This window comes from Enhydra lutris, unplaced genomic scaffold, assembly GCF_002288905.1.
Source record: "Enhydra lutris kenyoni isolate GAN:26980312 unplaced genomic scaffold, ASM228890v2 scaffoldscaffold1, whole genome shotgun sequence".
In the NCBI taxonomy this organism is placed as follows: domain Eukaryota; kingdom Metazoa; phylum Chordata; class Mammalia; order Carnivora; family Mustelidae; genus Enhydra; species Enhydra lutris.
The window spans coordinates 43,380,364-43,406,542 of record NW_019154085.1 but is presented as its reverse complement, the minus strand read 5'-3'; the positions used below and the strand labels follow the sequence as shown (position 1 = coordinate 43,406,542).

Here is a 26,179-nt window from a genome sequence, read left to right as displayed (position 1 = left end):
AAGGCCAGTGTGTCCCCTCTTCAGCTCTGTGATCTTCTAGAGACCACTAGAAGTTCAGTCTGCTCTAAACTTTATCTGTGATCTCCATTCCTGGTGGCCTGTCTGACCCACTTTTCCCTCTTTCTGTCATTAGTGGTCCTTGCTGACACCCCATTTTCCTTGGGCCACCCTCACAAGCTTCCCTCCCTGCCCATGGACAGAGCCTTGAGGGCAGGGACCCCAGCACCAAGCACAGTACCTAGCATATCAGAGCTCCTTCAGAGGCACTAATGAAGGAACATGTGAGAACAGCTCTCCTTCCACATCCAGAGCCAAAAACAGTAAAGCCAATCTACCCCTCCCATGACAACCCATCAACTATTTGAAAACAGCTCCCTTGCCGCCTTGAGTCTTCTTTTCTCCAAGGAAAAGTCTCATCCCTTAGATGGTTCCTGGTGGGAGAGGCTGTCCGCATGGGAGGACCCAGGTTCCGTTCTCCCATCTCAGTCCAGAGCTAAGCGCCATTATCACCAGGTGTCCTCGGGCCAGCTCGCCACTGTGGAAGGTCAGGAAAATGGAAAATGCACAACTGGCAGGACAAGACAGTAATGGTTTTAGAGTCTGTCTGGAATGGCAGGGGGCAGAGAAGGAAATGGGTTAATGAGATGCTTTTGACCAGACATCTTGTCTACCATGGTGACATGGCAATGTGACCCCTGGTTAATAGAAGGGCCCGGGGGCATCAGGCAGAGCCAGGTCTGACTTCAGGTTCCAACATTTCTCCAGTGCTGACGGGCGTGCTACCCCTCACTCAGTGACCTCATGTATAAGGGGGGGGGGAAGCTGGGACGTGCTTGGCACAGGATGGGGCACATGGCAAGTGAGGATAGCAGTGAAGTCGTGGAGATTAAGGCTCTTTGCCCACAATTATTCCTTGTATTGTTATTGTTAAACACTCGCTGGGGAAATGTCTTCTTCATTTGATAAGTACTGAGCCCTGCCAAACCACGTCACCACCAAGCTCCTTTATGCAGCCCCGTGGGCCCCAAAGCAGGTGAACGGTCCCGTCAAAGCCATTCCTTCACAGATGCAGGTGCACTCTTACAGGAAGTGCGGAACTCCCCCGCCAGCCCAATGGCGCAGACAAGTTCACAGGACAATTGTGGGCGGGCACGTTCAATGCAATGCCATGAACAGAACAATTTTAAACCAGGTAATGGAAGTGAGACTGCTGGTCTCAAAATTGTCCCAGCTAAGAAGACTCCTGCATTTTGGGACCATTGAGGTGGCTTACTTCGTTAGAAGCAGAAGGAGAAAAGTCCCACAGCAATTCTCCGTGCTCACATCTGCAACTCCCATTAAGAAAAGTGGGCTGTGGAAAAGCTGCCACTTGCCAAGTGGACATAGGAGGGGGGAGGCCCGCTGCCCCAGCGAGCACACGATTTAGCCAAAGACGGGAGACAACAGTTTATGTGGAAACTGTTCCGCTGCAGCTTTCTGTTCCAAAGCTACGATTTTTCCAAGGGAGTGAAAAGAATAAGGTTTTGCCTTTGTCATTATAAAGTGTCTCTTTTCTAAGAAGCTTAAAACCCAGCATCTCATTTTCTTATTTTCTTTGGGGACTGGAAGTAGGGAAGCTTTGGACTTAAAATAGCTTTTAGCAGAACAATGCTTCCGTGGGCCCCGCCCTCTGCAGCAGGCCAGGGGCATTGTAAAGTAGAGGGGCGACAAGGAGCCCAGAGAATGGACAGCTGGGGAGGGGGCCCCAGGGTCTGGCTTGGGTACAGGAGGAAACCCGTGGACATGGCCGTGCTTCCAGCCAACTCTGCAGCCTGCTTCTGCCACTCTCCAGCTATGTGAACTTGGACAAGGCCCCCTTGCGTCTTTCAGCTAGGTTTCGCCATTTGTAAAATCTGGATGAGCAGAGAGGCACCTGCCTCCTAGGGCCATGGCGTGAATGAGTTGTCATCTAGCGGCCAGGGTGTGGACTCCATGCTGCATCAACATTGGCCCCAACGGTGCGTGTGCTGCCATGGGTGACACGTGTGGCCCCGGCCAGGCCGACGGCTGCTCACTGACTCACCGTGAAGTTCACACCCACCACATCCCCCAGGAGCTGGGATTACAATGTGCAATTCTGGATTCTTAAACTCTGTGGCTCTGTGTCTAAAAATTAAGGCCTACCAAACAGGGGTCGGCTAGTCTGCTTCTGTCCAAAAGTGCTGGTGAGCGTGGGGCTGTGAAGGCTCATGGCCCTGGACTCATACTGGCACCAGGATCAGGTTCCATGCGCTCCTGTCTTTACGCGGGCATGATCTGCTCGCCTTGGCTCCTGATGCTGCAGGAACAGACGTGGCCACGTGCGCCTCGTGACTTTTCCGTCATTTACTAAATGCCCGTCTTGGTTATCACTCACACCAGCTGCCTTAATGATGTTTTAAGATACATAAAAATAGGAGTACATAAGGCTCTATTTGCCGTGGCTGGAGACAGCTTTTATCTGGTCACGGTTTTGCACAAAGCACAGATTGTTGCAAAAATACCCAAACTTTGCTATCGTGGGGGCGCTTTGAAGAGATTGTTCAGTGAGTGGCAATTATTCCCAGGCCCACAGTAAGTAAGGCCCAGCACTGGCACGAAGCCCTGCCCGCCATGGAGGGGCTCAGAGCCACCTTCCAGGCAAAACCTCGGGCACAAAGGCACAGCCGCGCAGCAGCGAACAAATGGCATCATGGGGGCCCCTTGTGCTGAAACAGCTTTTCTCACGATGAGCGAGTCTGAATGAACCTGGGAGCAGCAAGTAGGCGGTCATTAAACCCGAGGCCCAAATGCCCGTCGGTTTGCCGCAGAACACAACTGGTTGATTTCAAGCCAAACCGATTCAAGGCTCCGGGTCCTAGGGAAGAACGGACGGTGCCGGCATGTGGTGCCCCATCCTGCTGTGCAGGAGGAGTGCGGTCCTGCCCTGGAGCCCTTCTGGGCACCCCTACCCCCGAGAGCCATCTTGGTGAGCCATCGGGTCCTACTGTCTGTCTAAGAGAGAAATGCATTTATAGCCAAGGCTCTCCTTCTCCTTGCAGGTGGCCCGAGAGCTCCAACCCTCTGTGGTGTGGATAGGAGACACAGAAAAAACCTTCTACAAGAAAGTCCCCAGCGCAGAAAGGATGGTGAGGGATTCCTGATCTTTCTCCATTTGGCCTTTTCTTTCTCATCCCCTCAGGGGACCCTTACCAAGGACTGTCTCCACTTTTCAAGAACATCTTCTTTAAGGGAGGAAGGGAATGAAGGGGCAGCTGTCTTTCTCTGCCCTCTACATGTCTGTATTTGAAAAACTTCAGTGGTCTGATTTTGTGAGGAGTAATTAGGGGAAAAAATGAAGGAAAGTATGGAAGGAAGGGGGAGGAGGAGCTTTGGACCCAAACATGTGACTCAGAGGTAAGAAACAATTCAGAGAATTTTCCTTGGTTAAAGCAAATGGTACACATAGGAGTTATTATTAGGATTTCCTATTGTTCATAATAATAAATAGCAAAGGCTTGAAATTTATGAACAAAGACCTTCGACAGAACTGCTAAGTGCCGGCGTTTGGGGCCCCCAGGGAGCGCCCTCTCAACTGCTTCCTTCCCTCGTTTCTCTCCTTTAGAAGGCCCTCCTCCCCCGAACTTCCCCCCACAAATCACCAGCAAATTTCCCACAAGTTAAAAAAAATTTGCAGATACACATGATTGTTATTCCACATCAATTTGCACCAAAGCAAATAGTGGTTAACTGTGAATTTCTGATTAAATTCATAAGGATTTTAATCACTTTCAATCCTTATGTATTATACATCATTTTTAGCAGGTAGAGATGATTTGGATAAAGAATGAAAGCTCCATCTTTTCTTGCCCAAATGAGCCTTGATTGCCCTGTCATTTCAGAAACTCTTAAGAGGACTCATTCATTATTAAATCCGGGAATCTGAGATTTCACTCCCTCTGCTGGCCAAGTTGCTACATTGACGAAAGTCCCTCCCCGTCCAACCCCACAGGAACACATGAAGGCGGGCGTTACTATGAGCCCGATCAGAAACCTAAAGAGACAAAGAGACCTCCGGGCATGTGTAATCCAAGGTGCCCCACACCCAACATCATCAGAAACCTTGCCTGGGGAGTAGGAGACGTGGTTTTCGGGGCTCACTGTGCTGTTCACCTGAGCTGGCTGTGTGTCTGAGCGAGTAACTTAACCTCTCTGAGCATCCACTTTCTTAATGACTTAATTAACGGTTTCCAGAGAGCACGGCCTCCAGCTCAGCCCCCCCCATTCTCTGCCATGCCTGCCCACAGGCTCTGGCTGCTCGTCTGCACCCCGGAGTCTGTGGGGAACAAGATGAATCCAAAATGCTCATTCGTAAGAGAGCCAGAGGAGCCCTGGGGGAAGGGCTGATGGTGGGAAATGAAATGCCTCAGGGTTGGCAGACATCTCCCTCAGAGGGAGCCCTGGTGCAGGGCAGGTGGCCGGCAAAGGAGAGACAAGCAGGGTGTCTCCAGGCCTCCCGCCTAAACCGGCCCCACTGTTGCTGATCCCAAGAGACTCAGCCCAAGCTCCGATTCCCACAAACATAGCCACGGGCTAGTGTTATTCCGGTAAGAAATGAAGGCCTTTGGTGGCAGAGTCTTTTCAGGGGACCAGTCAGACCTTTATTCTCTCCAGCTCTGCATTGCAACAGTCTGCCATCCCTCAAGGGAATTAACAGTGCTGAAGGGCATGAATCACACCCCTAGGTAATTCCCATGACACCTGAGGGGCAACAAACCGAAGTGGTCCTTGGGTTCCCAAACGTCCTGAGCCATCCCAGGTACAGACAGGGCTGTAGGAGGCATGAATACCCCATCTGGCAGGAGAGCATGGCAGCGGGGGTGATGGGGTGGGGATCACTGTGTGCGTCCTCCAGCTGTACATGGGAGCAGGTGTCCCCACTCACCCCCAAGTCCTGGGCCTGCCCCTCAAGCTGCCCCTGCTTCCTTCCTAGAGAGCTGGGGCCAGGCCTGGGCCACATCAGCTCTCTGTCCCTACACCCAGCCTCTGACTTAGGCTCTTACCAAGTCCCCCAGCCACCAGGGCTGGAGCTGCTGGAGCATCATTGTCCACCTGCCTTCTGAAGCTGGCCACCAAAAGCCAAGGGCATCCACAGGGGACAGGAACCCAGGTGGCATCACAACCAGCTTCTCATTGCTCACTCGACCACCCCTGGGCAAAGCCTACAGCCTTCCTTCTGCCATGGTCCATCCTCTGTCCCAAAGGCTCCACAATCCCAAAGACACTGAGGCACAGAGAAGGAAGTCCACCTGCAAAGAAATCAGGAGGCTGCCAAGCCCACCACCAACAACTACAATAGACAGCCCCCTCGAGACTGCCACCTGGATCAGAGGGATTCCAGAATCTCCCCTTGAAAAAAAAGTCTCGCTCACCACAGTGACTCACTGCCCCCTTGATGCCTCAACATTTAGATTAAGTCTCCCAAGGTCATGAAATGTATGAGGAACACCCCGTCATGAGCAGCAAAGCAAGGAAGAAGTCCAGCCTGGGCACGATGGCTACTGAGCCTGGCTCAGCCTGGGAAGCTGAACTCTCTGGGGCAGGGACCACAGGCCCAACATCTAGGACAGCTGTGAACAAGAGGAAGAGGTTCCCAGGGGCACAACTCCTATGTCAGGGAGGCTTCCAGCAACTCTGGGAAGGAAGCGGTCTTCTCCTGTTTTGCATGAGATGACAAAGTCTCCAACGGAGCCACAGCAGGTTGGGGATAGTGCTGGCACCCAGAAACACATTTGTCTGAACGCAAAGGCCAGACCTTTCTCCCCATCTGGACGGTGCTCCCAGCTGGGATGCCACTGAGTGCCAGGCATTCTCCCCTCCCTCGTGCTTCCGCCTACCATGTGGACACCCAGGTCCATCCTCCACATCTCCCCAGCCCACAGGCCACTCCAGACCACAGCCTGCAAACTGCCTGTGGGGTCCTCTGGTCTTAGAGATGAGGTGCCCTGCTCCAGAATTCCAACACTCCTGCCCACACCCTCGTCCTCCCCCGTTGTCCTCAACAGCCCGGAAAGTCCTTCACCTCTAGACTTTCGGGAATGTCTGAGCTCCCAGCATGCCCCTCCCTCCCCACCACGAGCAGCCCCCTTCTCTTCTCCTCCTCCTGGGAGCAGAGCCCTCCTCTCCACTGGGTGCAGTTCACACTGCCAGGCAGTTGTTTGTGGACGAGGGGAAGGCAGTAAAGAATGAGACCAGACAGGCTGCAGCTGCATGTTCCGCACCATTACACTTCGTCCCCCATCTAGCAGGAGCCTTTCCGACATCATGGTAGGCCTCCGAGAGGGAAGCTCGTGCTTTGTTGGAGCCGGCTGCAGTGGGGTTTTGGGGAGCTGACTACAGAACGGCAAATGGAAGTTGCCGTGTGGATGTTAAGCAATAATTTGAAACTGCCCATGGGAATGTGGCCATGCGGGGGCTGGCAGGACCGGACATAGAGGCTGTGGCCATGGATGTTGCCAGGTGACTGTAGGGACGTTGGCTGGCGTGATGGATAGGCGCCAGGGTCTCGTGCCTAATGGACAGGCCTCTGAACTGGAACAGGGGTGGCCTGGGTGCAGGGGAGTGCTGATTGAATGGACTCGCCTTTCATTTTCACCCCCTCCTAATGGGACTACACCGCTCTGTCAGCAAGGGTGTCACTCTTGCTGCAGCCCAGGATCAACATTTGTTATCAGAAACAGGCTAATGAAGTTCAGGGGTCCCTGCCATTTCCGGATGTGCATGGAGCAAGATCATCTGCCTTGGAACAGGCAGCCGGCCCCACCGTCACCATGGCAACCAGGCTGCTGGGGATGGGCTCAGACCACACAAGCAAGTCTCTCACCACACGAAGTGCAGTCTCCAGCTTCATTGGGGCCCTGGGGTCTGTCCTCCTTCCACCAGCCTTTGGGCAGCTGCCATGTGCACCTGGCACATCCCAGTCACCCCTGCCACCTGCTTTATTCTCCATCAAGCTTCTTAAAAGACCAGTCTGTTCTCATCGTCCCCACTCACTCCTCAACCCACCACTGTCTATTTTTTGCTTTCCAACTCTGTAGAAACTGCTCTCAGAAAGTTTTTCTTTGACATCCATTTTGCCAACAAACACTTCGGTTCCATTGCTCTTCATGCCATGTTCGAGGTGGTTGAATTTCACCATTTTGTAAAACTCTGTCTTCCCTTAACTTCCACAGCCCTGGCCGCCTAATACCCCACCAACACTTTTTTCTGTGTCTCCTCCTTCCGTGTCTTCTGTCTCCTCGAGTTTCCATCCCAGGCCCCTGACCTATTTCTCTCACCTTGCCTTTCTTGGGCACCATCTCATGGCTTGAAAAATCACCCCCAAACCAATGACAGCCCCACCCCATCCCCAGCCCAGTGCTCTCCCCTGAGGCTCAGGTCCAAGCATCCATGGGAAACCTCCCATGGAGTCTACAAAGCCTGCCCAAACCCTCCTCCCTCATGACCCACTCCCCAAAGTGCTGCTGCTTCTGCATTTTCAAAACAACCATGCTTCAGGGGTGCCTGTGTGGCTCAGGGGGTTAAAATAACCATGCTTCATAAGAGGGCTTTGGATTCGCTCTGGTAAAATGAACCCTGAATATCACCAAACTCGCTGAGCCTCATAGAAGTGCAGTGGATTATTTCCTGGCACAGATATAGATATTCTCATGAGGTCTCTTCTTCCAGAATCTCAGCAGAGGGCTTTCTTCAGCAATATGGGGCCCAAAGGCAGTTTCTCAGAACTAAGTAGATGAAAAATTATCATTTAATATAACAGAAACTGATGGGAACTTTAACACAGTCATTGTGTGCTCTGTTGGCAAATTGCTAGTTTCCTCCAAATTGCAAAGCCTCCAATTTTTCTGTCTCTGTCCTTTAAACACCTTGCTCTCCAGTAGAGAAGACTTGGCATTGGTTCCACCCACACGTGTATTTCAGAATAAGACACAATCATCCCTTAATAAGTACTTCATCAGACAGACACATTAGGCCATGCAATCCTCACAACATCCCTATAAGTTGGGCTCTGTGATTACCCCATTTCTCAGATTTAAGGACTAAGGCTCAGAGAAGTTGAGTCATCTGCTCAAGGTCACACAGCTGTTAAAAGCAGAGCCAAGACTGTGATCAAATATGTCTGAATCAAAAGCTGTGCATTTAACTATTTGCCATATCATCTGCCTATTATTATGGAGTTTCTTCCTTGGGTGTTTGTTTGTTTGTTTGTTTGTTTGTTTTTGGTGGAGAGGCGAGGGAGTTTGCACATAGCCTGGCCCCCAGGTTAAGTTCAGTATCAAAGTTAAGCCCCAGCAAACACCCCTCCCTGTACCAGGACAGCCCAGAGGCTGGGTCTGAGCAACGGCAGATTTCTGCAGAGACCTGGGGTGGGGATTAAGGAGCAGCCCCTTCATGAGCAGATCCTGATTCTCATTGTGAGAGCTGTCCATTTCTAGGATTCCAGGAAGTCTCATTCCATCATCCCTCTCCTGTGCTTTCCCCTTTTAAGCTCTTCTGTTCTCCTGGGTAGAATCATGCAGGGCCATTGCTTCCTCCTGGGGGAGCTGGAGCAGGCTCTGGATTCCTGTGGGTGCAGGCGGAGATGATAGGAAGATGCCTGGTGGTCTGGCCTCAGGCCCAGCTTCCAGGACTTATTTTGCTGTAAAAATTCCATCTCTTTCTCTGCTGTTTTACGTTATAAAAAGTCTTCTCTAAACTGAATCCAACAACATAAAAAAAGGATTATACACCATGACCAAGTGGGATTTACCCTAGGTTTAACATTCAAAATTCAATTAATGTAATATACTATTATATCATTGGAAGAAAAGACAAAAACCATATCATCTCAGTACATGCAGAAAAAGCACTTGACAAAATCCAGCAACCCTTCATAATAGAAAAATCAATGACATAGGGAAAAAAAAAAGAACTTCCTTCACCCGATAAAGGGCAACTACAAAAAATCCACAGCTAACATCATATTTAATGGCAAAAGACTGTATGCTTTTCCCTTAACATCACCTTTTCTCCCCAGTATTATATTGGAGGGTCTCACCTGGGCAATTAGGGGGAAAAAATGAAATAAAAGGTATCCACATTAGAAAAGAAGAGGTAAAACTATCTCTATTTGTAGATGCCATGATCTTATATATAGAAAATCCTAAGGAATCCACTAAAAACCATTAGGACTAATAAACAAGTTCAGCAAGTTTGCAAGACACAAGATCCATACACAAAAAGCAACTTATTTCTATACATGTGCAATGAAAAATCAAAAATTAAAATTAAGAAATCATTTATAATAACATCAAAGAATAAAATATTAGGAATAAATTTAACAAAGGAAGTACAAGATTTCAACCCCAAAAACTACTAAAACGTTGAAAAAGTTAAGGAAGAGCTAGATAAATGGAAAGATATATCAAGTTCATGGACTGAAAACCTTAATATTGTTAAGACAGCAAGAATTCCCAAACTGACCTGCAGATTCAATGCAATTCCCATCACAGTGCCATCTGACTTACTGGAAGAAATTAACAAGCTGATCCTAAAATCCATATGGAAATTCAAGGGACCTTCAAAAGCCAAAACAATCTTGAAGAAGAAGAACAGAGTTAGAGTGCTGACACTTCCCAGTGTCAAAACTTACCACAAAGCTGTACCAGCAGGACAGTGTGGTGCTGGCATTAGAAGAGACATATAGATCAGCAGGATAGAATTCAGAGTCCAAAAATAAACCCTTACATTTACAATCAATTGACTTTTTGAACAAGGTGCCAAGACAATTCAATGGAGGGAGTATAGTTTTTCAATAAATGGTGCTGGGACAATTCCATAGCCACGTACAAAAGAATAAAGTTGGATCCCTACCTCACACAATATTCAAAAATCAAACCCTAATGCATCGAAGACCTACAAGGAAGAGCTAAAACTCTAAAACCTGTAGAAGAATATAGAAGCATAAATCTCTGTGACCTTAAAGCAATGATACCTTAGATATAACACTGAAAATATGAACAACAAAAGAAAAAATAAGTTACATCTCATCAAAGCTAAAAACTTTTTTTGCTGTAAAGGACATCATCAAGAAAGTAGAAAGGCGACCCACAGCATGGAAGAAAGTACTTGAAAATCATTGATCTGACAAGGGACTTGTGTCTAGAACATATAAAGAACTCTTACAACTCAATAATAAAAAGACAAATGACCCAATTTTTTAAAAAGTGGACAAAGGAGTTGAAGAAGTCAAGAAATAGCTGATAAAGGCCTGAAAAGATGCTTAATGTCATCAGCCATCAGAAAAACACAAATTGAAATCCCAATGAGATACCTCTTTACATCCGTAAGGGTAATTAAATTTTTTTAAAAAGGGCAAAGAAAGAGAACAGAAGAACACATAATAACAAGTGTTCATAGGATGTAGGGAGATGTAAACCTCAGCCACTTGGAAAGAAGTCTGACATTTCCTCAAAAGGTTAAACATAAAATAGCTATATGATCTAGCAACTCAATTCCTGTGTGTGTGAGCCCAAGTAAAATGTTCATAGCAGCATGATTCGCAAGAGCCCAAAGGTAGAAACAACCCAGACACCCATCAACTGATGGTGGGATGCATAAAATATGGCCTATCTGGACAATGGCTGTCACGCGGCAAGTAACGAATGCTGCAAGTATGAATATTGCCACAATATGGGCGAATCCTGAAGATACTATACAAAGTGAAGGAAGCCACAGACATGCACGCACACCATATACCGGATGATCTCATTTCTCTGAAATATCCAGAATATACAAATCTGTAGAGACACAGAGTGGATAACTGGCTGCCTCAGTCTGGAGGAAGGGGTTAGGGTGGGAGCATTCAGTGACTGCTACAGGGTGGTCTTTTGGGAATGATGAAAATGTTCTAAAATGGACTGTGGCAACGTTTGCACAACTCTGTGAATATACTAAAAAACCACTCAGTTATACAGTTTAAATAGATGAATCATACAGTATGTGAATTCTACCTCAATAAAGCTGATATGGATACATCATAATAATATATATCTAATAATAAAATATGACATAACACAATACAATAATAATAAACACATACTTTAGTTCTCCTTTGTAACCCTCCACTGAGATAGGCCCTTACCCAGGAAGAGGAATGGGGGTGGGGTGGGGGACACTCAAGCCCCTGGCAATCCCCTCTGGGAGGGAAGGGACCCCAGCAGAGCAGAGGGAGGAGCGTGAGTCTGGGAGTCATCTTGATCATCTACTCTGGGACTGGAGACATCACTCAGCCTCTCTGGGCCCAAGGTTTTCATGTCTGAGTGAGGGGAGGACTGTTCCCTCTGGGGGAGGTCCTGAGGACTCAGTGGGAAGTCCATGTTGTGGAGAGAGAAGTACCTGGAACCCAGTAGGCCCTCGCCACCTCCTACTTACTAGGATTATTCAGCTGGAAGACACATAAACAGCCTGGACATAAGAAGTGGCAAGTGCGTGGTCGACATCGGAGAGGTCCAGCTTCCTGCCTTGTCCTTAGACAGAAACAGAAGTCCCCAGCCTTGTGCCTTGCTGGGGCCAGACCTCCCCATGTTTCTGCAGCTTCCCATTAGGCTGTCCTCCTAACATCCCTGCGGCCTCCAGGCGCCTGTTCTTTCCCACCTGGCCTCCCTCCTGCACCTTGTCAATCCAGACGTGGAATGGGGCCTTCTCACTGGTCAAAAGGAAGGAAGAAGAAGAATGCCAACCACCACTGCGAGCAGGCACAGCCAACAGCCTCATGATGCAGAACAGTCACCCCAGGGCTGTGCAGCTCCCCTGGGGTGCCCCTGCCCTCCAGGGTGCTCAGTCACACCTGACTCCCCCCTCCACTGTGCAGGACAGTTGGTGGGCCCAGCTGTGACTCCCAGCTCTGCTCAGGGCCTCCCATGGAACAGGGTATCACAGCGAGTGAGCATCCCTGTCCCAGGGGCCCTGCAAACTGTCCCCAGCACTGTCACTGCACCCACCAGCTATGGCCCCAATACACTGCCATTCACTGTTATTCCTGAGCACAGGGCTTATCAAACACCTGCTCTCCCCCCAGGGTCACAGGCCCTTCTTGCCTGCAGGGCTGTCCCTGGGCTGGGCTGGGCTGTGCAGGGACACACAGGGACAACCGGACTGGGCAACAGGGGCCAGTCCCTGCAGGGTGGTCACAGCAAGATCAGGCCTGCTCTGCTCTGGGAAAGCCATGCACTGGCTTCTGTCACTCCTGCTCAACACTCAGATTCTAATTGGCTCAATCACCCCCGAGCCAAGTGGGACCAAAAACAGCCGAGCCCGCTCGGGGCTCCTCTGCAGAGGCTCTCTCCATCACCCCAACCGTCCTCCTCCTCCCCACGCTTCCTCCTCATGCGGCTGTGCCGGTGGAGGCTAATTGAAAGCTGGTGCATCGCCATGGCAACGTGGCCAAATCTGACCCCCATGGGCTGGAAGTCATCCTCTCTGGGGTCCCTCGCATCTTGCTCCTCTCCCTAGTTAGTGTTGAGACTTTACTAAAATAATACAGGTTCAAACTCTTTCCAAACTGCTTCAGAGACAGAAGCATCACACTCTTGTAAGCAGGTACTTTCCAGACAGGAGATCCAGACCTTCGGAGGCTCGCAGTCAGGGCTAGCAGCAAAGGCAGCTTTGGGGTCACCCTCAGAATGGTTCAGAAGAACGCGGATCGCCACGGCCGAGCCCCTCGCTCCAGCCAGCTTCCTTCCACTGGGAAACCTGCCCTGCTTCCCATTCCGAGGGTGAAGGTACTAGAAAGATCCGTCAGGTGCTTCCTCCTTCCTTCCCCTTTTCCGAATCTGAATGCTGGAGGTGGAGGAAAGGAAGAGACTGCAATTCGAACCACCCAGACCAGGATGAACTCTGAGAATCGTGTCTGCCCAGCCTTTGAGGTTCACTCAGACAAATGCGTGCCCCAGGGCATTCTGAGAGTAAGTATTCTTCTGTCCTGAATTCTTTTTTCTGCATGTGAGCTCATGTTCCCCTTCTCCCTCTTTCTCCCAGATGGAACCTAAACGCCTCAAAAAACAGCTTCCAAAAATCCTGAGACTCCTGAAACCGGACGACAGGATTCTGATTGTGGGGACAACACAGCGCCCTTTCGATGCTGAACTTCAATCTTTTTGCAAAGTTTACCAAAAAATTATTTTGGTTCCCAGACCAGATTATGCTTCAAGATTCGGCAAGTACCCCAGCCCCTTCCCGTGTGGGGTGGCAAAGGGTGGGCCAGGTGGTGTCAGGCATGTGGCGCCAGCGCGGGAACCCCGGGAACCCAGCCCTGACCAAACAGTGGTGGAGGAAGAGCCCGTGTGCTGGAGGAGGTTCCCGGACAGGGGCAGAACCTGGGCCATAAATACGAACGACCAGGTCATGAGAGCAAAGAGTGTCTGTCTGTCCTGTTGTCACATCGTTCTTGTTACCCAGGACAGAAGGAAACTGGACAGGGATTATTATTTGGGGCCCTGAAGGTGACGAGAGTTGTTGCAGGTGCTGATTTTTCTTGCGACAGGTGGATTAGGATGAGTTGCCTTGGACCCACAGTGATGGTGTCTCCCTCAGAGAGCACCCCTCTTTCCACAGGATGATTGGTTTTAGTTTCCCAGTCTCAAAGTATTCGTCCAGGAGCGCATTGACTTACTTAAAATAACCATGAACAGTAACAGCGCGCCTCTGGAGTTTTTGCCCCTTGAACAGACAAATTCAAAATCTCCTTCTTTTGAAGTGTATTTTTAAGTGGAACTGACGCTAAAAAAGTGATTTTGGAGGTGGTGCAATGAAACCGTAGAGAGCCACAAAGTATGAGCCCTAAGGAGACATAATTCTGAATCCAGGTTCTGCCTGGGAGAGCTGGACGACATGGACAGCTCAGTGGACCTTCTGAGCCTCCACTGTTTGCTCCGTATAGAGGACCCTTTAGTCCCCAGGGCTGTCATAACCCTTATGTGAGGTTGGCAGCAGAACACTCAGCACCATACCAGCCCCCTGGGGAGCCCTAGGGTGCTGCCCAGGGAAGAAGCCAAGATGGCAGCCATGGTTATGGAGAAGGAGAGTGTGACCCGGCCATGAGTGGCCACAGTGGTGCAGGCGTGGTTTCTATTACCTGTGTCTGTCGAGCAAACCACCCCAGTGGCTTCAAATAACTGATTATTCCATCCCATGATTCAGAGGGTTCACAGGCTCAACTGGCAAGTTCTCCTTCAAGTTCCTCAGGATGTTGCTGTCGGGGGTCTGTTTGGGCTTCATCTGAAGATTCGACAGGGCCGGACATACGTGGTTGTTCACGCCCACGACTGGAGTTGATGCTAGATGCTCAGCTGGGACTGCCAGCCAGACAGCCTACACCTGGCCTCTCCACGTGGCTTTGCCCTGCACAGCGGTTGGGTCTCACAAGAGAACATCCTGAGAGCAAACATTTCAAAAGGTTCAGGCAGAAGCTGGAGAGATTCTTGTGACTCAGCCTCAGACTTCACACAAAGTCCCTTTCACCAAACTCCACGGGTCAAGAGCAAGTCCCAGGCCAGCCCAGATTCAAGGGCAGTGGACCAAACAATGGTCTGAATACTACAGGGCAGCTCAGGGAAGGGTCATCTTTACCTCTTGTGGTGGTGATGGCAGATTTGGTATAGAGACGGTGATGGTGGATTCAGTGTGGCAAAGGGCAGTGATGGTGGTGGCAGCCTGGTGCCAGGGAACAGGAAGGTGGTCGCACAGGCAGCAGTGGGGGCAGCAGTGTGGTATGGACAGGAAGGTGCCCCCAGTGGAGTAGGGGTGGAGTTGAGACAGCCTATGGTAGCAGTTAACATGAATAAGATAATGAAAATGACCAGGTCAGACTCAGTTTCTAGGCAGCCTTCTCCAGTCACAACAGCACCCCCAAAACCCTTTCTGCTTCATCTTAAACTCCTGGCCCATGTTATCTGCTAGAGAACCACCAGCCACTCCATGTATTGTACAAGCTCCTTTCTTCCTTGATAAGCTGTGATCTTGGCTTCACAAATCCATGTCATACACAAAGTACGGGAGGACGTCATTCTCAATTATTGCTCCTTCATTCTAGTGGCTTCTTCATCCCCTGGAGCCTCTGGGACATCCACTGGGTCCTTTGTAATCAGCCAGCATCAAAGGAAAAGAGAGAAGACAGGAGAGAGTATCTGCCTCACAGGAGATTCCAGGGGCAAGACCCAGAAGGGCCAACTGTTGTTTCACTCCTGTTGCCTTGGCCAGAATGACTCCCATGGCCTCACTGGAGTTCAAGGCAGCAGGGCTGTGCAGTCCCACCAAGGAAAGGCTCAGCACGGAGCTCAGTGGATGCCAGCCATCTCCCCCTCCTCCTGGAGTCCACACAGAACATTCCCCTCTCCTGGCTTTCTCTCTCTCATTTCTGTTGGTAGATTTCCTCTCACGATCCCAGGGTTTGATTTTGTTTGGGGTTTTTTGTGGTAGATATGTATTTTGAGCTCTCTTAATGGAATAAGTTATGGTGTTTTTAATTTGAGGGGAACAGAGCATTATTCTTGACTTTGGATTGAATAGTTTCTATTATTTGACAAAACCGCAGGCCCTTTAAAAATGAAGCTGTTGATGTATAACAAGGACAGTTGTGTTGTTTTGCTAAAATGACAGGCATCTGTAAGGACACAGATCATATTACAGATTCCAACCTGAATCTCCCTGTGGCGGCATCACACGGGAGGAAGGAGAAAGCATCCCCTCACCCGTGGGCAGATGATAAACCTGCAGGCAGGGGTTTGCTTGGGCCCAAGGCTCTGTCCACTACACCACATGCTTCTCACATATGTCTTCCGTGGTGGCTGATTTGTTCAGGTCGCCATTCTTGCTGACGTCACAATGCTGTCCAGCATTTCCTCCAGTGACCTTGAAGTTTTCATAGCCACGGTGGCTGGGACATCCGTCTTAAAGAAAGACTGTTCCTGTCTTTGCAGTGATCAAAAATGGTCTCTTCCAGCCCATAAAGCATGAGCTGCAAATCCATAACCTGGGCCTCCGCCTGGCCATCTATCTACCAGCAGCAGAGTGAGGGAGGTGTTGTGGAACGTTCACCTTCCCGCTTCTCAAATCCCTCCAGGCAGGGTGGGGGAGTAACAGCTGGGAAGGAAAGGGCAGGTCAGCCTGAGGAAGCACAATCCTTAAGGTTTACCAAATAGAATTCAATATCTACCTTCTTTCCCCAAATCAAGCTGTTTCCTTCAAAATGTCTGCAAAGAAAATCCACCCGCAAGGTTGATTAATGCCTCGTCTAGTCCCCAGAAGTCCCTCTGGGCCTCCTCTCCCCACATTCCTAATGCTTCCTGCTCTCGTCTCTCTTCCTGGGGGTCTGTTTCACTAATAACCCAATTTATCATAGACCTCCACCCAAGACCCAGTGTCTGGTCGGATGAGTTCAGTCCACATCTTCCGATTTTTCTAGAATTCTGGTCTTCAGAGGCCAGAAGCTCATCCAAATCCTATTATCACTTCCTGGGCTTTTGTAAAATCACAAATAACAAATGAATTTTAAGATACTACATCATCTCAAGAACACAGTTGGGAGCAAGGACAGAATCCATTTGGAACATCAAAAACAGGAAAGGAGATTCAAAGACCAGGTTCTTTTCAGTCTAAAGAAGGGAAAGAGAATGCAGATTAGTCTGAAGAAGTGAAGAGTCTGTGCACTCGGTCTGGAGAGCCCCTCAGCTCCCTTCACCACACTCCATTCACTGATCCCGTCCTCCCCAACACACCCACAGCCAGCCCCCATTCTGTTGTGCTCTCGTCCTCTCCACCTGCACTGCTGGGCCAAAGACTGGGCAGCTTGTGCTCCAGAGCTCACTGTGGGCTTCCCACATCCACGGCCCCCACCCCAGGCTTTGACTCACTCTGCTCCTGACCCCCGTCCTAACCCCACCGCGGGTGGATTTGTAGAAGCAGTAGAGGCTGTTCTTTTAAAGGAAGTCTAGTTCATCAAATACAAGAAGTCAAGTGATTCTCTTCCTCATTCTCTGGATCTTGAGGATACTGTGGGCAAGTGGCCAAGCCCCGCTGTAGCTGTGGCCACCTCCACATTTTCCCTTACTGCACCTCCATTAACAAACGGTGAGCTTTGGGGGGAAATCAATGATGTGTGTATTATGAGGACCCTTGGCCAAAACTCTACTTAAGCATCAAGTACCATACATTTTAAAGAATCAACAGTGTGTTCCCACATACTTGCTAAACCAGAGTAATTATAGTTTTTTGCTCTGTTTCTAAAGAATCTTTACTTACAGAGAGACCTCTTGTGTTGGGAGGCTGGGTGGCCGTGACTGCTGCAGCTTAGCAGAGAGGCAGGGATGGGAACTGGGCATTGGATTCTGGGAGCCCTTGCCCTCCCTGTTTGCTTACCCACTGGTTCACGTCCACACCATTGGGAAGAAGTTCGCCTGGATGCCCAGGTCAGAAGCTCTCTGAGTTCCCAGCCTGGGAAAACAATTGGATCCTCAGCTGGGGGAACTGTGCCCTGTGCTTCAGCATTAAGCAAGCTCCCTTCTCAGCTTCCACAGTCACCATGCAGACCTGGACATACTGTTTTTCAGGGTTATAAATCTAGGCTGGGGCACATTAGATCCCAAGGGATAACGCTGCCTGGTCATTGTTCTTATTTTTCCCGTGGGTTATATTTTCTAATTTCTAATTCGACCTCAGTTATGTCCAGGTTGTACAGATATATTCTTAAACATGTTCTGTATTTATGCTTTAATGAGAATTGGGAAACTTTGATACAAAATGGAATTACTAATGATAATTACAAGAACAACAGTGACACAGCTGCAAGAAAGTAAACTGCCCGCCATACGCTAGATCAGTGCTCTTCCGACCCCTTTCTCTACATTCTTGTATTTATTTGTCACAGCAGCCTGAGGAGCAGATCTTTCTACTCGCATTTTATAGGTAACCCTGAGATGAATTCAAGGTCAAACACACCCATTAAGAAAGTAGCAGAGTAGATGTGGGGGGTTAGATGTTGCTTTAGGTCCGTTTGGTGGCCCACGTGGCCCTTGATACATAACCTTACACATAGACACAATATGGCCCAGGGTAATATGCCTGCCAGCAACTCGGCTCACCACAAGGCCAAGGACCACCACCCCCATCACTCTGGTGGAGGTGGATTGTTAAAATGACTCATGACCCAAAATCTCACTCTGTGATGAGGCTCATAGACACATGGAGGTCATCCTATTCCTTTTCATTTTATCAAGTATTGGTGGATCAATGTATTTGGATGAGCTAGTCATTTAACAGATCCAACAGTGCCAGATTATATAGTAATGGTCATTTAAAAAAAAAAAAAAACTGTTTCAAATATCCCTCAGAAGGTCAAAATGCTTGAGAAACATTTGACCAGATCCTCCCAGCACTCCAGCACTGAGAACAGCTAGGAGACAGGTGGCCTTGGCAAAGTCTCACCTTTCTTACTGTCTAGATACAATGAAACAAGCCACCGGGACTCTCTCATGTACTTCCCTCTCTGTGGAATGCCTGCAATTCCCTGAGTTTAGTATTATTGCAAATGCTGTGTGAGAGTCCATTCTCTCTCTTAAGTTCAGTAATTCCGTAATTCATTTTCACAACATCCCTGTGTTCTAAGAAAAATCTCCCTGTCACCCCAGGTCCCACTAACCCAGAGAACCACTGAGCACCCACCCATGGGATTTCAGTAAACCACTGCCTATTTACAATTATTGGGGGACAAGGGGAGAATAAGCGTCAAATTGCACCTGAAGGGAACTGAGCCCACTGATGATGAATGGAAATTAGAATCTGAATTCCAATCCCACATATAAAAATAATGCACAAAATCTTTATAAGTAAAAAAAAAGTCAAACTTCTACTCAAAAATACTTTGCAAAATATAATTTTGCAGAGTATTTGAGAACTTTGCAGAGATCCCATATGTACCCTATCTGAATTTCCAATTTTGAAAGATTTTGAACATCTTTGAAGATACCACACTGAAACTCTATTGAATGTGGTTTCATTTTTTCTTGTTTTGTGGGTCTAGGACCTCAGGGCCAACAATATGCAGGTCTTAGGGTTGAAATCATTCAGAGGGAAAAAAGTATTCCGTTCTGTGGCTTTCTGATCGTTTGAATTACAATTAAAATGGAGTATTCCTCCTGCACATTGCTTTCTTGAAGACATGCAGCTTTGTACCAAGAAGGAGATAATATTGCTTTCCCTGTGGTGACCCTTGTTCTCTGTGTCTTTTCCACCATCTTGGATGCAACAGTTTTGTGGAAACAGATCATTCAACGCAACGGAGGCATCATTACCAAGGCCTTGAATATAAGTTGCCTGGCAAAGATCACCGATGGTTTCACCCAGGGACACATAGTCGAGGTGGTTAAAGGCGTGCTCACAGACCGCAGAATCCGGCAGCAAACTTACAAACCGCTCACGGCAGTGGAGTTTATCGCAACGCTAACCAGCATGAGTCCCGTGTACCAGGAGGAAGAGGAGAGCTTTAAGGTAAACAGAACACCTATGTGGTCAGGTCTTCGCCACAGACACTTGTCACATAACCTCCTCCCTCTGGTTCCTGAATTTCAGGAATTTGTCACATACAATGAATTTTGGAAACCTGAAATTTTTAGATCACAAATTCGTGCCAGCCTTGCTGGTAAAACATGTCTTCCAAGATTTAGGAAAAATTGTGGTCTGTAACCACAATTAACAGCCAAACTGCAGAATTAAGTAGTAGCTTTGAGGGGTGCCTGGGTGGCTCAGTGGATTAAAGCCTCTGCCTTCAACTCAGGTCATGATCCCAGAGTCCTGGGATCGAGCCCTACATTGGGCTCTCTGCTCAGCAGGAAGCCTGCTTCCCCCCACCCTCTGCCTGCCTCTCTGCCTACTTGTGATCTCTGTCTGTCAAATAAATAAATAAAATCTTTAAAATAAATAAATAGTAGTTTTGAAACCACTGGATTCAAACAAACATACACATACACACACACACACACACACACACCATACTTACATGTATGCACACCTTCCCCTTGGGTCACGGGATTTTACTTCATATTTCATGTCATGGAACAAGTTATGCAGAAAGAAAACCATTCTCTAAATAGTGCATTTCAAGCCCATGATGGTTTTGTCCCAGATTTGCTGTGGCATGCTTCATTTTTCAGTGCATTTGCAATAGGGAATCACAAGAGGACTCACCAAAGTTTGACTTTCTAATTTTTTTATTATAATCTGTGATGTTCATAGAATTTTTTAGATCTAGAGGAAACTGAGAACTAGCTCTTCCAAATCCCTCTCTTATAGGAGGAAAAGAAGTTGCAGAAAGCTATGTGCCTTATCCAAGCAAATCACCATGAAAACCTAGATGCCCAGGCCAACAGGCACACCTCACACTCCTTTTAATCAAAATGAATATGACGGTGTTCACTTTCTGGACCTGGAGGCAGTTTCCTTGTCCAACTGAGAAAACAAGAGGAAAATTATATCCATGCAGTTATACCCACCACAACATTGGCCATGCAATCATCAGAAAAAGTATCAGAATTCTCATCTAAGCCTTGTGCGTCTGGAAGCGGGCTTAAGATTAGGAAAATTTCCCTCTGCAATATATCACTTTCCACCAACTCTAAAAACCATGTTTCCCTCCTGCTTTGCTGCTGATGTTTCGGTACAAGTTGGAAAAGAGTCACAATACTGATCTCCCACAAAAATTAGCATAAGGATTGGCAAACTTTTCTATAAAGGGCCAGAGAGCAAATATTTTCTGCTTTGAGAGCTCCGCAGTCTCTGTTACAACTATTCAATGTTGTATCATAGTACAAAAGCATTCATACACAGTATGTAAATGAATGGGTGTGGCTGTGTTCTAATAAAACTTTATTTGCAAAAACAGCCACCAGGCCAGATTTGGACCATCAGCTATAGTTTTGCTTAAAAGGGTCTCCAAAACAGCAAAGAAATATTTCCAACTCCAAGCTGGAGTTTTTGCCAAGGATTTGAATTAATGTTCTTGTTACTGTTTAAACCTTGTTAGAATTAATTGCAAATATTTACCCTCTTCTTGTGATATAACCTATTCTTTTCCTATTTTTTTTCTTTTGTAAAATAATCATCTTCCTACTCATTCTGAGGAGCTGGGTTTGGGGTAGTAAAACCTATGCTTTCTCTTAGCTGGGTTTTTAACTTTCCAAAGTGATTTGTGTAAGTTTTTCTGTTCTAGGTACTGGAGGTCCAGTAACTAACTGATCACGCTATTCAAGAGAAGGAAATGTTACCATTGTATAATCTGAGATGAGAACACATACACTTCTCACTTCCATTCTTGGCCTATTTGATCACTTTATTCTTTTTTTTTTTTTTTTTTTTTAGCAAACTAAATCATTTTTCTACCATCACTGCCAGCCCCCTCCCCCATCAATTTCTGCTTCTTATTGTAGCTGAAGAGCTTGGTACAGCACTCAGCCCCAAATAGATGTTCAATAAACATTTTTAGTGGCAAATTTATAGAGCAGATGGATAGATGGGCTGACACTGGACTCTGGTGAATAATGTAATACTGTGGCTGAAGTTGCTTGTGCTCATTCCAATCATTTCTGCTCTGAGAAATTGGACCTAACTGTGCTTCTGACAATGTGCAGACTAGGATCTTGCAGATTCTCCAAACACATAGTACCCTGCTTCGTGGACATGATGGAGAAAATATTTAAGGATGATGATGGTAATAATCATAATGATGTTAGCTAATACTTACTGACTACTTCTCTGCCAGGTGCTGTTGTAACTCATTTAGACCTTATAGTCTCCCAATTTTACAAATGGAAATGGAGTCATAGACAGGTATGGTAGACAGAATAATGGCCCTCCAATGATGTCTACATCCCAGTCCCTAGAATCTATAAATATGTTTGGTCACACGGCAAAAGGAGTTAAGGTTACAGATGGAGTAAATGTGTTAATCCACTGAACCTAAAATAGATTATCCTTATTTATACTGGTGAGTCCAACATAATGATAAAAAGTAGAAGAGGGAATCAGAAGAGAGAACCAGAAAGTTAGCAACATGGGAAGGACCCATTGGTACCCCCAAGTAGCCCCGTGTTGCTAGCTTGAAGGTGGAGGGGCCACAAGCCAGGAGAGCTGGTGGTCTCAGGAAAGTGTAAAAGATGAGGGAGTGGATTGTCCCCTGGAGTTCCAGAAAGGATGACAGCCTGCAGACACCAAGATTTTAGCCCAGTGAGATCCATTTTGGACTTTCGAACTTCAGGACCAAAGAACAATGAGTTGTTTGGGTTTTTTTTTAATGTCACTAAGTTCACGGTAATTTGCTACAGCAGGCAAAAAAGGCGGAGGGGGCAAAGTGACTTGCTCCTAGTCACACAGCTAAAAGGGAACAGAGCTGAAATTCAAACCATAGTCCTAAGGCAATTTTATTACCCATATTTTATACTGTGCCTCAGTAAATTAGGAGTTCATCACCTTACATTGAAAACAGAGCCAAAGTGAAAAGAAAGATGAGAATAATCCCCAAGAGCCAGAAACAAAGATAAATCCCAAACACAGGGACAGCCATGTGCCTGGCATGCAGCATAGAGAAAAGTCAAGACTAGGAAACAAGAAAGAGATTAGGGCCATAGAGAATGAAGAAGCAATACCTGCTGCTGCTGTGACTAGTTCTGTGGTATGTCAACATCACCAAGGAGCATTAACTTCAAAGCATCACTACAAGATGTGCTTCTGCACCTGGTTTTAGAGGACTGTTTAGAAGCAGTACCAAGGGACAGAGAAATAATGAGAAAGATAAAGAACAAAACAGAGCCTCCTACTCAAAAGGAACCTGAAAATAAAAATTCAGGTACAACCTGACAAAGATGTTTAAATTAATATAATTCATTCAGATGTTGGAAGAAATAAATGAAGGTGTCCTTTCCGATAGAAATGTACACTAAGTGTTGAAACAAAGACAGCCGGAAATGGAATAAGAAGAAATAATTATGGGGAAAATCACAAAAGAAAGCTTAGAAATTAAAAATACAATAATTTGAAATGGCAAAAATAAAAGCGGTATGAACTCTAGACTAGGCATTGTCAAAGAGCAAATTTATGGACTGGAGGATACTCCCTCTGGAGACAGTACAGAAAAACCAAAAAGATGAAATCCATAAACTGCAATTAAGAACCTTTGAAGACATTGACACCTAACTTACAGAAGCTCTAGAAGAAAATAATAGAAGAAATATCAGAGGAGCAATTATTTGAAGAAAGATTTGCTGAAAATTTTCTTGAATTAAAGACATGAGTTCTTAGATTAAAAATGAACTCCAAGTGACCAGCAGAAAAAATTTTAAAAATCCACACAAACATAAATTACTGTGAATCTTGGAATAAGATAACAAACTAGTCTTCAAACATGCCAAATGGCCTACAAAGAAACAATGGGGAGGTCCTGCAATTCTTTGACAGAAATCTGTTCCAGAAGACAGCACAATCATTTCTACAAGGTGCTGAGGAACAGTAACTGTGTGCCTAACATTTATCCCCAGCTAAACTAGCACCCAAGAGACAGGAGACAATAAAGACACTTTAAGACTTAAAAAGATTGAGCTAGCCTTCCACTCAGAGCAATTTAGAAATAACCAGTAAAACTGAAGAAGCTCAGGGAGCCTGGGTGGCTCAGTGGGTTAAAGCCTCTGCCTTCCACTCAGGTCATGATTCTAGCATCCTGGGATCGAGCCCCACATCAGGCTCTCTGCTCATCAGGGAGCCTGCTTCTCCCTCTCTCTCTGCCTGCCTCTCTGCCTACTAGTGATCTCTGTCTGTCAAATAAATAAATAAAATATTAAAAAAAAAAAAACCTAAAGAAGCTCATGTCCTACCCCACCCCCAGGAATTCCATTTCTATGTGTATGTCATAGAGAAGTTTCCTCATAAGTATACAAGGAGATACATACAAATTCCTAACAAAAAGTTGGAAATGGCCTATATGTCCATTAATAGGAGAATTGATAAACAGCTTGTAGTGCAGTCATTCAGTGAAATATTTTACTACTATAAAGTTTATAAACTAAAATGTTTCTCAGCTTTCAAATGAAAAGTGAAGGTTGAGGAAAATGCATTCACAGGGCCAGCTGGAACCACGAGGTGCTCTGTTGGTATATCAGCTCCAGTATTTCTGCCATGTTTTCAAAAGTCCCCCTCCCAGTGTTTGTGTGGCCTCCCATGGCTCCCACGTGGCCACCAGTCCAACTTCTGATGCCCACGTGTGAACCACAGAGGGTCATTCACGTTACCAAGAAAGCCCACACCCTCGGGATAGAGTAGGATCCCCAGAAAGATAGGTGATGTTGAAAGGAAGAGCTGCTGGTTAGATTTGGACTGTGATTCTCTGAAACTGTTAATTCCTTGAGGTAGAAATTTCAAGTTGTGTCAAAATACAGGCTGGAAAACTCCCTGAAACAAGAATTTGTATTAAATATACATTAAATGTCCAAAGTTTGATGGCTGCTTGCCCCTTCCTTCTTAGCAAGCTTTTCTTTATTTTTAAGAATATTCCAGTGAATGCATGCCATTTTTTAAATTTTATTTTTTCAGTGTTCCAAGATTCATTGTTTATGCACCACACCCAGTGCTCCATGCAATACATGACCTCCTTAATACCCACCACCAGTCTCACCTAATCCCCCACCCCTTCTCCCCTCCAAAACACTCAGTTTGTTTCTCAGTATCCACAGTCTCTCATGGTTTGTCTCCCCTTCCAATTTTCCCCCAATTCGCTTTTCCTTTCCTTCTCCTGAATATGTGCCATTTTGATATTTTCCTAAACATCTGTTCTGTTTCAGGACTGGTATGCCAAAACCCCCATGGGTAAAAAGCGAGCTTTGGCACTAATGGGAGGGAACACTGAAAAAGAAAAGGACAAAGGGAAAAAGAAGGAAAAGAAGGGAAAAAAGGAGAAGAAGAAAAAGTAATGCCCTTCTGAGGAACCATCCTTGAGTGTCTCAGGGATGGAGGTGGACCTGACCCGCCGGGGAGAAGGCTCACCATTGCCTGTCTGAGGAAGACCCTGGCCGATGCCCCGAGCTCATCTGCCCCTGCATTCACTCACGTCTGTAGGAGGCTGCACACCAAGTTTGATGTCCATCACAATTGTTTCTAGAGCTCTTAATTGCTTCTCAGTTTGTGTGAAGTTTGTGTGTAACCGAAATCCACTCTGCACATAGTCTTTCCACTTCATCAGTACTAGTTGACAAATTTACAATGTGATAGTTAGAAAATACTCTAATTTGACAACTAGTAAGTAATTTGAGTCTGTCACCAGCACTCCGGCTTTTTATTAATCCATATATACTGTGTATGATCTTACACATATTTTAATACATTAATTCTTTGCTCTATTAATCTATTTTGTATAATGGAATAAAAACTGTTGTCTTTGAACCGACTCAGTAATTTGGTTGCTGGAGCCAAAAAAGATGTTTAAAATTGGTGAGTTTAGGGGCACCTGGGTGGCCTTGTCAGTTGAGCAGCCAACACTTGATCTCAGTTCAGGTTCTGACCTCAGGGTTGTGAGTTCAAGCCCCATGTTGGGCTCCACACTGGGCGTAATGAACGACTGACTTTGAAGATGGAGGAACCTAAGCCCAGGGTCACACAGTGGACATCTGGGACAGCGGGACTAAAATCATCCTCCCTCCCAGACTGGTGCTCTTGAGAAGTGCAGGAACATGAGCAGGCCGATGGCTAGAGGAAAAGTACTACATAAACATGGGGTAGATGTGGAAATGAGAAAGCCTGAATGAAGAAGCAAGAAAAGTTAAATAAGAACAAGACTAAAGAACAGAAAAATAATGGTCAAAAGATAAATTTAAATTTTGTATGAAGATGAAAGTTTGGTAGAAGATGGTAAGTAACCTGTTTCTAAGTTGCAGTGGGAATGCCAGCAGAAGAAGCAGACTGCATTTATTTGAAATTTAATTTATTTAAAGATGTATTTATTCATTTTAGAGAGAAAGCAAGTTGGCACAAACAGGGAGATGGGGATAGAGAGAATCTCAAGCAGACTCCGCACTGAGCTCGGAGCCTGACATGGGGCTGATCCCATGACCTT

At 46.7% G+C, this 26,179-nt stretch overlaps 1 protein-coding gene across 1 annotated transcript in view; it reads left to right on the top strand.

Annotated features, from left to right (window-relative positions):
* Nucleotides 1–25,504, top strand: part of LOC111144424 (IQ motif containing with AAA domain 1) — a 139,171-nt gene extending 113,667 nt beyond the window's left edge. Inside the window, exons 15-18 of the mRNA XM_022498718.1 lie at nt 3,060–3,146; nt 13,075–13,252; nt 19,340–19,578; nt 24,912–25,504. Coding sequence (XP_022354426.1) covers nt 3,060–3,146; nt 13,075–13,252; nt 19,340–19,578; nt 24,912–25,040 — 633 coding nt within the window. The 3' untranslated portion in view covers nt 25,041–25,504. The remainder of the gene's footprint in view (nt 1–3,059; nt 3,147–13,074; nt 13,253–19,339; nt 19,579–24,911) is intronic.
* The last annotated feature ends 675 nt before the right edge of the window (nt 25,505–26,179 follow it).